This window comes from Arctopsyche grandis, chromosome 9, assembly GCF_051622035.1.
Source record: "Arctopsyche grandis isolate Sample6627 chromosome 9, ASM5162203v2, whole genome shotgun sequence".
NCBI classification, from domain to species: Eukaryota; Metazoa; Arthropoda; class Insecta; order Trichoptera; family Hydropsychidae; genus Arctopsyche; species Arctopsyche grandis.
This window is the reverse complement of record NC_135363.1, coordinates 27,664,435-27,676,809: the sequence shown is the minus strand read 5'-3', so window position 1 is coordinate 27,676,809 and position 12,375 is coordinate 27,664,435. Positions and strand designations below refer to the sequence as shown.

Below are 12,375 nucleotides of genomic sequence, written 5' to 3'. Positions count from 1 at the left end.
AAATTAGGCTAAAGAGCGAGATTGAGCTAAAATTAGATCATCGTTGATGTTTTGAATTACGACGATACGCATTTAAAACCAGAGAAATATTATAATTTCTCTGCTTACGAGCGAAAAGAAATCTTGATATAATTTTTTAAAGTCGTCACAATATGTTACTGTATTTCGACGTCGATGATCGAGAAAAAAAATCAATTCATAAAAAAACGCGGTGTCGGTTGTCGGTGATTTGTCAAAGGGCTTTTTTTTCTTTCGTCGAAATAAAATTAATATTCACACATTATCCGATAAATTTTACCTCTGAAATGATTTAATTACTTGATTTATTTCGACGACAGAAACAATTGAAGAATAAAAAAATCCGTTTGATTTGTTCGACAACACCCCGGGTTAGCAAAAATCGTTGGATCACCCATACTAATACATGATATATTCTCAGTAGCTGTGCTTTACGGGGAAGTAAAAATAATAATTCTTTGATTTTTTTTCGATCTTAGTGCGTATCTTCGAGGATTACCTGTATGTGATTGTTGATGATCTAATTTTAGGGCAATCTCGAAAATGTATTTAAATTGTGCATGTTCTGTTTTAACTTTCAATATTTAATTTTAATTTTAATATGATGATTATAATTTTATTTTGATACTTAAATTTAATTTTAATATAATAATAATAATTTTAATTTTGATATTTAATTTCAATTTTTAAATTTAATTTTTATTTCGATATTTTGTACGCTACTGGTTTTAAAAGTTGGCCTGTGGGCCGTTCGTTGGCTTGGTGCGTACGCACCATAAGACTCATGGTGTATTTCTTCTCCATTACAAATTTATTAAAAAAACTTTTTTTTTGAGCTAATACAGAATATTGATATTTTCAATGCTTTTTTACATCCTCAGAGCAAATTAACTCAACCATGTGACTGATGCTATTATACTATTCAATATGTGCTTATAATTTATTGTTAGTTTTTTTTTTAATTAAATTTTAAAGATACAAAGATTCATACACTTTAAATCATTGAAAAACACGAAGGTCATGTATGTACTTCTATTGAAATAGCGCTTTATGATTGATCGAAACTAGTAAGGCAATTAAACATAACGACCAATAAAATAGCGATATTTAAATAGGAAATATTACACTATCAATATTATCACGCGATCCGTATAGATAGTGTAATATGTAGGTTAGTATCGTGAAATCGGCGATACTGGAATCACGATCCGTATTGATAGTGTAATACCCCCCATTGTCTCGCGATCGAGTTCAATTACAGCAGGCCTGTTCCTAGAATTATTAATTTAGAAAACGTTCGGTCAATCAGACTCAAGCCACCACTTGATTTCCAATATCTACATACAATATCCGAGTGTAGCAATTTCAGTGGTTAAACACGCAAGCTAAAATCTGTTGATTAGAGTCCGATTTACTGCAAGGATCAGGCCTAATACTGTATGTGAACTGTTATTATTGCAATGGCCTCACTCAGATCGACCAACTTATGATAGCATACCGTTTTGGAATGGGAAACAATCGATATTGTTTCCCGAAAAGCCACATTTGGGTATGTCTGGAGGAGGGGAACGTCTTCCACCTGGCCAGTGGATGCTCTGACCGTCCACTGGCGCATACGTCCTTCCGACACCGTAGTAATGAGCTACGACCTTGAATACACCCGTCGTGGGATCCAAGTCCTTCAGGCAGTAGTCAGCATCCCTGTCTCCATTGTGATCGATACGCACGTGACCAGTAATACCTGTGCAAATTTAATATTATTATCAACAACAAAAAATGTGTCCTGCAGGTGAAATTTTAATGACAATCTAGAAAAATCAATGATAATCATTGAAGTATAATGTATAGAATAGTCATTCCTAACAAAAGTATCGCTTAAAAGCGAGCCATCGAAGAGAGAGACGGAAAGTCAGAAGAGAGACAAAAGAGTGAGGAAAAAAAATTCGTGGAAGTGACCGTCCCTTATCGTCCCTTGACGTTTATGGACGCACGGGCACATACAGATTTTCGGACTTTGTCGAACTAATACTACCACACAATTTCACTAGTAGAGCCTATTTCAAAGAGATCCTACTGCTACAGAGTTTAACAATCAACTGAGCAAAACAGCCGAATTCTCCGTTTGCACGGAGTTTTTGTAGCAACATTTTTGGAAGCTAAGAGCGCTTCTACCCATTCTACTTCAATGATGATAATGTAACGTAGAGATTAGGTGATTGGCGCTCATCAATCACTGGTTTACTAGCGCTGATCACCTCATCTCGCCTATATACATATATGTACATTCTAAAAAGGCCTCGGCGTATAAAATAGTCATATTCAACAACCAATAAGGTCTCGCAACCCATCGACCAATGATCTTTCTGTGTGGAGAGTACCGCTAATAATATATAAGTATAAATACTAGGTGGCTCTCATCCGTATGTCATTCGAAGCTTGCGGGCCGACGAGTGAACAACAATAAGGGCGAAATCACACAGCGCGGGATTTGGTATGTAGTACGTCGACAAGTTCTCCTATATTTCTTAAAACCGTTATCGATCACTGTCAAGCAAGGATAAATACAAGAATACAATTTTACCGAACACACCCAGGGTTCTTTTTTTTTGGACGCTGTGTACTGGGCATCGCATGAATTTATTCAAGGGAGGTCCATTTTTTTCGCATGTTTAAAAGTATCTAAAAAAAACTATGTACCATGTCCCACTGTGTGTGATTTCGCCCTAAACTACCTCTACCACTACTACTGAAATCTTTCAATCCAATCTGGTAACCCCTCACGTACACGTCCACGCTACAATAAGTTCGCCAATAAGATATTTGACAAAATTTCGTCAGATCTGAGAGTTTTATCTGGATGACATTTCATCCAGTTATTTGTCTACCAATACAAATATCTCTACAAAAATCATTTTGGCCAGTTTGGCGCCATTAAAAACACTCACCATGAAAGTCCCTATTCCACATCCGACGCGTGAGAGCATATCCATCGAAGATATTTCCACCTTCGGTGAGGGTCTCGTTCAGAGCCATGCCGAGAAGGTACACACCATCGTAGAATGCTCCAACGAAAAAGTTAACCTGCAAAATTGTAAGGATACCTCAATTGAAAAGTCATCAATATATGAAAAACCGGGATAACAATAAACATGGATCGGCCAGTAGATATTTTTTTATTATTTTACATATATACCAGGAAGGCCTTACAGGAAAATCCCAATGCGCCTTCCTGGCCAATTACAAATACAAATGCAGCATTTTTTATTATAATTCGTTGAATTGCGAGACACTGAAAAAACTCGCAAATTAACGAGACATCTATGAATTGTACATAAATTCTTATTGTACATCCATCAAATTTCAAATAGTGGTGACATAGTAGGTAGGAAGGATTTTTAGCCAATTTTTTTTTCCGGGAACCGTTTCAACAATGAAATCAGAGAAAATTGGCAAACTCTGATAGGAAACGATCAACCTGGAATCACAAATCCAGGTCTGACCAACAGCATACTCTGAAAAATTCATTTTCATTCAGGGATAGAACCCGGCACCTTCTTGACGGTAAGCAGAAGCTTAACGTCCGAGCTATGCTGCTGGCTTAGCAGCATAGCTCGGACGTTAAGCTATGTTAAGTTATGTAACAATATACCAGTAGAATAACAATATACCCGGCCAAATACGCTACTGGTGAAGTCTTGTGGTTATTAAAAACACAGATCGACCGTTTCCTGTTAGAATTTTTCGAATTTTCTAGCGGAATTGTTGAGACGGATCCAATAAATTGGTATCCTCCCCTTCATTTTCTCGCAAATCCAAGTAATTAGCATTTCGAATTTGTTGAATCTTATAAATATGCTACCTACATACAATACATAATAATAAGTTTCTTACAATTTTTCTGTGTATACAAAAATTGTTGATTGTCCATAGATGTCTCTATTGTATTTTATGTATTGTTATGATTGAAAAATTGTTACGTAGTACTGTTGCGTAGGGGTGGGTGGAGGATCCAAGTAAAAGGCCAAAGTCGTGTCACAGCATTTATTGATGATTAAGGAGATGCACGCACTGCCAGTGCTCCGTTCAGAATATCTTGATATGGTGTAAGTACCTCCTTATAAAGGACTGGTCGCTCAGGGAATCTTTGACGTCCGATTACTTCCCTATTGTTTAGGCATGTACCCGGATATCTATTCCCACGACATTCAATACCACGTTATCGCTGTCACTTCTGAGAAGGGACCGGGTGCCGTTAATAGGCCAATTCGGGGGTCATTGCTTAGCCTACTTGCACTTAGCCTGGAGATAATCCTCGAAAACCAATTATAACGGCGGCTCCTTTTAGCAGACGCTACAGTACTTATGTTTAATACAAAAATAATCTAACCATACGTGTAAATGTATGTTTGTAAAAATGGCAAAATCGATTCCGAACTAAGAAGAGGTTAGTAAAAATCAACAAATTTGGCACGGTCAAATTTGTGAGAGATGGTGTATACTGGTTTTATTGGAACCGTCACAACAATTAGATAAATTGGCAAACTCAAACAGGAGACGGTCGATCTGGATTTATTAACCATTCAAATAAATCAATTCTTTAACCAACATTTAATCTCAATCGATTCCTCAAAAAATTACCAATTCCGTTTCAAAACCGATCGTTGACGTATCAATGGGCATAACAATAGCCGATGCCATTTTTTCGCGTTAAATTCAAGTCCGCCGTATTGACAGTAAATTCACGTGCAAAAGGTTGACATTGGTATTAATACGTCAGTGTTTAGAGCAGTCGGTTTCACGCACGCTTTGTTTGCAGTAATTTTGCCATATTGTTGATACGGCAAACAAGACGCGAGCGTGCCGTCTAATTAATTGCAGCCTCTTCGCCAGACTTAGCACGTATTCCATGCTCTGGAGCAAACTATCATTCACTGGTCTATTTGCCAAATTGTCTACAGAAAATCCTTATCTTATTTTTAACCCTCACCGGTCTGGTCCCGACGCACGTTATACGTGCTCGAGGCAGTATTAGGGCGAAAATACAGAGAGGCACCGGCTCGTGTTTTTTTTTATTCCTCGTGGCTTCCAGCTGGAAAGTGCGTTCTTTCAGTTCATCGTTAATTCATATGATCTTATTATTTCGACAAGTTTCTCCTACATTTATTCAAATATGGAGAAACCTATGTCAATACAAGGATAAAATATCACCGAAAACACTCCAGGAGGTGACTTTTGGACTGGGTTCAGCAGGAAATATTATACGCGCTAGCATTTTTTATGTGTAAAATTATCTATTAAAAAATACATGCCGCGTACCTCTGTGTGCTTTCACCCTTAAGAGGGCTGGACACCAGCGCCTTGTCCATACAAACGTACTATACTTCTACCTTCCTCAATTATGGCACCAGAGAAATTATTTTTTAATATGCTATGGATATCCACCATTAGGGTGCATTTATCGTTTTATTTTTTTGATTAATTATTTTTTATACGAGCTAGGAGCCGCCAAACATCTATAAAATCGCCTCTTTTTTACACCCACGAAAAGAGTCCAGCGTGCTTATTTAACTGTCGATTTAAAAAAAAATACGCCAATAGTTGCACAGAAAATATCTTTCTCGTACCGATGATGAAATTTTATTAAAAATTGGTCCAGTTTTGGAGGAGAAAATAGGAGAATACGAAACCTCGATTTTGTCGATTTAAAATACGTATTATCTGGTGGAAGCGCAACTGTCGCATCCACTCAATATATATATTGATATATACTGTCGCATTCACTCAATATATACATTCATTCAATATATATATCGAAGAAAGGAACGGCAACAAAATTAAGATTTCAGGTGTACAGCCCTCTTAAGGTCTGACCGCACTATGCGTCCGTCGACTGCTCCGACACGACACGGCAGTGTGCGATAATATTAGGTATTTTGTGAGATACATGTGAAGGGTTCCCGGAAAAATGCACTAAATTGCACTGAATAGTGGCGCAGTTTCGAGGAATCTTAATTTTCAAAGGCGCTCAAAAAGAGCTTACGCAACAGAATTCCACAAAAATCATCAGATAACATGCAAAAACCCCTTGACGTTTTTTTGTGGAATTCTATTGCGTTAGTTCTCCTTGAGCATACTAGAAATTTTTGATGTCTCAAGAGTGCATTTTCCGGTCACCCACGCGAAGAATCCCAAGGCATTTTTTCGAAAAAAGGGGGTCTTTATTTTTATTATTTATCTCGGATAATTCAATTATCGATATTATTTTTTTTGTGATGTCATCTCCATGATATACATATAGTGTAATAAATAATATTTATATTTAGGTTGTAAAGCAAATGAAAATGAATAAATACAAAAAATTAGTTATCAAATAGTAATTTTTGAGTTTGGGTGTTAAATGATATTGAATATTATTTGTAAATACGAAGTTCAAAGGTCAAAAATTCTAAAAATAACCTTTGTTTGTTTATCCTGTAAGCCACTGGCGTACCAGTACCTTGCTTTATGGCGCAGCGCTACAAATTGCTGCGAAATGCTTCTTCGGACATGTAATAAAATATCTGGGATTCTTTGCATATACCAGTGGAGCTGACAAATCGGCCCCGTGGGATTTAAGGGGTTAAAATAAAGATAGATACCAAAGGAAGTTCACATCCATTTTTATAATCAAAACAACAAGGGGATCATAAAATAATGAGCTTATAGAAAAAAAACCACTCCCTTTATAAAAAATACCGATTCCAAGTCTGGCCCACTTTGTATGGGTGTTTCGGCCAAATCAGTATCTTTGAATTCTCGTTTATCAGTCAAAACTTATTATTAAAGGGCGGCTAGTCGCGGATGCTTTTGCAAAAACAATAGATTGCTCCATTAGTGTTCAAATCTAGAGAGAAAAAAAAACATAGTTTTTCTAAGAATTAAGCAATATGAACCACTTTTTGTGCCTAAGTCTGCGTATTATAACTAAAGAGCGGACCCAGAGCGCGCCGTTCATTGTTCACATGTTGTAAATACATTGTTAAAGGTGTACCGAACCTTTTTTACAAAGCATTTACAATAATTGAACAATAGACGGCGCGGTCTGGGTCCGCGCTTTAATTATAACTGACACAATTAAGTTGCAATATATTTATGACCATTTAACGCACATTTTTTTATAATAATAGTAAAAATATATAAATTTCTCTGGGAAAAAATATATAAATTATATAAAAACAACCTTTCTGTGTTTATTATTGGGACAAGTATATTGTTGTACTTATAGATACTGGATAAGTTGGTTAATTACTTAAAATCGATGAATTTTTTTTGTTAATGTTTCTTTGATACGATGCAAGTTTTTCAAGAGTCAATCGTGGGAAATCCAAAATTTGCATTTTTCGCTCCTATACATATACATATCTTATACATTCATGTACATTTCCTCTTTTTCTTTTATCTTATACTCTTATACATGTATCTGGTGTAACGACATAAGCGCGCCGACATAGGGGCGCAATGTTTAATAAACTAAACAAAGATTTATTTCCATGTATTTTATTTTAAAAGTGTTTTGAAAGTAAAACATACTGATTGCGTGAAAAATATCAGAAACCAAAGGTTCTTCGGAAAGATAAAGCCAGTTATTTATAGTCAACATTAAAATCGATTTGTAAGTATTTTATTTTATTATTTTTTTAAATTTTACAATATACATATGTATACGTACAATAGTACCTCTACCCACGAGCTTTTTTGAGAACGAATTTGCTCGGTGTGCAAGAAGTAATAGTGCAAATTCTATAGTTTTCTTTGGCGCGCTTACGTCGGTGCGCTTGTGTCTGCGCGCTTTTGTCCGGATACCATATACAGTAGTTCTACTTCTAGATCTAGAAGCGGTCCAGACCTACTGAAGTTGCAACATGCAATTCATTTTGCAACATTAAAAAATATAAGTATTCTTTACCTGTTCTTTTTCTTCGAATTTGTATCCATACTCTTTCTCGGCTCTTTTTTGAACTTCTAAAGAAAAATTGTAGAAGGTATCAGTAGTCGGTTGTAATAGAGATACCCTCAGCAACGATTCGTAAGCTTCTTTTGCCATTTCATCTTTGCCATCTTTGTTTTCCCATTCTCTATCTCCAGAATAGGCACTCTGCAAATTGGAAATGACATATGTATGTACATGCATTTTTTAATTTACTCAAAACTTCATGTGCTAATTCTAGACGTTTACTAAGTTACCTGGAATATTTCCACGTCTAGAAAAGTCCAATCGCCATTGGTCATTCCCATAGTGTGGGCTTTCAGCAGCAACGGCCTAATCATGTCTGGTCTGATGCTCAACACCACGACTAAAACAAACACACAATACTGATGAAAAATCGGTGGTATTTTTTCTTCGGATAAGCACGCTTTTAGGCCCAATCCTATCCTTATCGCGAGTGGGTAAACACTTTGGCAATACGAGAGCTACTTACGTGATCGGTGTCAAATTGTCCGTCGTCATTCCGAAAAATCAATAGTTAAGTCTAATTAAGGAACCTATCAATTTCGTTTCAAAGCAGACGATAAACTGTATTGGAGATCGCCACTGTACATATGCACATAAAACTTTCACCGAATCAGTTTTACATTCGCGAAAAGGTGCCATGAAAGAATTTGCCGAAAATGTTTTCACCGTTATCCAGTTGAACCCCTCTGGTTATTTATTTCGTGAATTTTCGTCACGATTCATAGCGAAATGGGAAAAATGGAAAGAAAACGTGTGGTCGAAACCAAACTGAAGGTGAGCTCAATTTGTTAAATCTCTACCGAATCTTTTTTTTTTGATAGATTATTTTTAGATATTAAATGTGGTTCATCGTTTGTCAATTTTCAGATGAAAATTTGAAAAAAAATCGATGTTAAGTTGACCTTTTGGACTTTCCTCCCACTAGTCCGAATAATGTGAATTCTCTCTCGCGAATTTATCGTGGATTTTCCGAGGAGATTACTGACACGCACGTTTTTTCGCGGCAGCTGGAAAAATAATGAACTTTTTTCGCTTCAAAAAAGACTACTTTCCCACTACATCATATGAAGAGGTAGGACAGTTCAAATATAATATTTCTTTTGTTGCATATATTATAGTAAATATATTTGTACATAAATATATCCTGTAAATGAAAAAACCATCTCAACAATAAAGTCAACAGTAAAGACGGTAGACGACAATAAACATACTCATGACTAAAAGGGGGTAAAGTTCCAGGGCCCAGACTACTTGAGGGGCCCCATGTCGGGACATCCGTCTGACCGATATTGATATTTTATATTATTCTACATAAAAATACATGTATTTATTCAATGCTAAATGTTTATTATTTTTCAAACCACGCCTTGTTTGTGTCCATGGAAATCGTACCTGTTATATCATACTTACTTATTTAATTATTTTAAAAGATAGCAACCAATATATAGGTATTTTTCTAATACATACATAGTTCTGTCAGATTTTTTGCATATACAGTTAAAGTTAGTTTGTTATAGGATCCAGTAATATTTTTCCCAGGACCCGGGATTCCCCTCGCTGGTCCTGCTCAATTAAGTTGTATATGATTGTACAAATTTGTAGATGTCAAAAGATTACGTAAATGACACTGAGCAACAAAAAATTACCAGAGCGACAACTAATCAATATTTGCCAAGCTTAGTCCTCAAAATTCGAATATGACATTTGTTGGCTTGCTCTCGTTTAAAAAAATGGGCAATTTTTACAGATTTTTTACAAAATCTTGTATTGCTGTACCAGAAGTGAGTATAGGAATCAATAGTTAAATATTTTTTTCTATTGATTGCAATTTTTTAATGCATTGAAATACTTATAATTAGTTATGTAGCGAATTTTAAAAGTAAAAAATATCCGTTTTTTAACACATTTTTCCGTAATACTATGAACTAATTTAGCAAATTTTTCACATTCCATTTTTTTGTTTTATCGAAACGTACTAATTCGAGCGATAAACGATTTTAAATTGAGTTAAAAAAATGCTGCCGTTTTTGACCGTTTTGATGTAAGAGCGAGATGAAGAACCGAGAACGCATCACTCCATCTCACTCGCTCACGCTAGCTTATCCACTCGCTTAATCTCACGCACCCCTCTAGAATTTTCAATATTGTAATCTTAATTCATTTATCGCATGAATTTAGTACGTTCAGATAAAATAAAAAAACATTAAGATTGAAAACCAATATTTTAAACGTGGCGAAATTAGCTCATAATATTACGGAAAAAAATGTGAAAAAATATATATTTTTGACTTTTAAAATTCCCTAAATAATTAATTATACGTATTTTAAAGCAATAAAAAATTACAATCCATAGAAAAACATCAGACTATTAATGCCAATACTCACTTTTGGCACAACAATACTACATTTTGAATTAAATAATGCAAAAGTCAAAAATCTGTAAAAATTTCACATTTTTTTAAATGCTCATATTATCTCTTAAAGGAAAGCAAGCCAATAAAAATAATTTGAATTTTTTTATTTATTTAAGTTTAAGTTTGGACCATTACGGCATCACAGGAGTCCCTATGCGCCACAATGGTCGAAAATTTAGTGGGTCAAACTTAGTAAGATTGATTAGTCTCCGCTCCAAGTAAATAAAAACCGTGATTTTTTGTTGCTCAGAGTAATTATCCACTACACAAAACTAATTACGTCCAATTACAAAACACTGAAAATGTCAAATGTAATACCCAATTAAAACAAAACGAGTTTACAACTGCGAAATACCCAAAAAAACATTACGAGCACAAATGAAATCAAAGTTTAGCAATTGAGTCGTACACACTATGAACACCCGTGGGACACGTTTTGGACCTTGTTTACGCGAAAGCCAAGGCCTTCGTGAGAATAATTCGACGAAATCAATATAAACAAACGATCTGATGATTCCGGACAATTATAGACACGAAAAATATTGGTAATAGCCGTGGTGTGAAAAAAATAGTTGTGAGGGGAAAAGTTGAATCTGGGTCTGTTCACTCATTTTCGCTGACCCGCATAACGAGCTCGTGGGTCCTGGCATAAAGGGCGACCGTATCACATCAAAGGGATATCAAGGATGTAATATCTTGTAAAGCGATGCGTGTGTATGTGTATGTATGTATGTAACTACAAACACGTGTGGTTGAATTCCTTGTGTGGCTTTTCCTCTCTTTATTTTTGCCTCATTGTTCCGCAACAAAGCCAGCGACTGAGCTAACACCTCGTTGAAAATGAATTCGGCTGTATGTATGATATTTGAACTATCGCAATACTATACCAGGAATGTTCCAGTCGTGGAATTTGCTTTGAATTCCACAGAGGCTTAAGTTTGGTCTAAATTTAAAAGCTTAAGTTTGTGATAAATTTGTCAAGTTTCTCATGGGTAGGATTGTCAGATTTCATGCAAGTCAAACTGGGACAAAAAAAATATCAGATCTTTGACTTTTCTATAGATATATTTTCAATCGAAGTGATAATCTATAATTGATTTTTTTTCCATTCTATTTTTAATATATGTAAATGAAGAGTGCTCCAATTACAATGAAGAAACCAAAGATAGACTTCACTGAGAGGATTAGTCAAAAAATCTTATAAGGTTTTTGGTTCTTTTTCTTCAGCTAAAAAAAATCTTTTAAAGCTCCAAATAGCTTTCAAGTGCGTTCTATTGCTGGTAATAGTGATAGCCACCTAGTTTTTTAATGTAAGAGTAGATTGTGTTATGTGTTGTGCCCGTTGATTTCAACGGGTGGTTTCGAAAAGGAATTGAAACACGAATAAAAATAAAGTTATATGTAGTATCATTTAACTTAATTTATAGGCACACGCGGACGTAATATAAATCGTAATAAAAGTGGCACATTATACATTTAGCAATCCAACCCGTTCGAAATGATGAATGAATGTGTGTGTGTGCCCTGGGGGCTTCGCCCCCCGCACTCTCCGACTTTTCCGGCGCCCCCCAACACCTCTGGCGCCCTGGAGGCTTCGCCCTAGCGCCCCCGGCGCTCTGGGGACCGATTACTCGGCTGTGATTGGTTCCCCATACTGGTTGATCGTCCGTCACAAACATACAAACATACATACATACATATTTAGCGACAGTCGTTTTTTATATATGTTTATTATATGTTAGCAAAATCACAGAAATCTTTTAGTCTTTCTGTTCTGACTGTGTCTATTCCGCGTCTCATGTGATGAATCATTCTGAGTGTGAGAAAATTATCGATTCAAGATAAATTGATTGATGCCTGATACACATATTTTTGTCTCCCTTCTACACATACATAGTTCTCCAGAAAGTATAAGACAGAGACAAATAGTTCATTGTTGAATATTGCTGC

The 12,375-nt window shown here is 35.7% G+C and overlaps 1 protein-coding gene across 1 annotated transcript in view; it reads right to left on the bottom strand.

Annotated features, from left to right (window-relative positions):
- LOC143916820 (atrial natriuretic peptide receptor 1) overlaps nucleotides 1–12,375 on the bottom strand; it is a 100,413-nt gene that overhangs the window by 11,810 nt on the left and 76,228 nt on the right. Inside the window, exons 6-9 of the mRNA XM_077438067.1 lie at nucleotides 8,242–8,351; nucleotides 7,964–8,152; nucleotides 2,964–3,099; nucleotides 1,517–1,759 (exon numbers count right to left, since the gene is read on the bottom strand). Coding sequence (XP_077294193.1) covers nucleotides 1,517–1,759; nucleotides 2,964–3,099; nucleotides 7,964–8,152; nucleotides 8,242–8,351 — 678 coding nt within the window. The remainder of the gene's footprint in view (nucleotides 1–1,516; nucleotides 1,760–2,963; nucleotides 3,100–7,963; nucleotides 8,153–8,241; nucleotides 8,352–12,375) is intronic.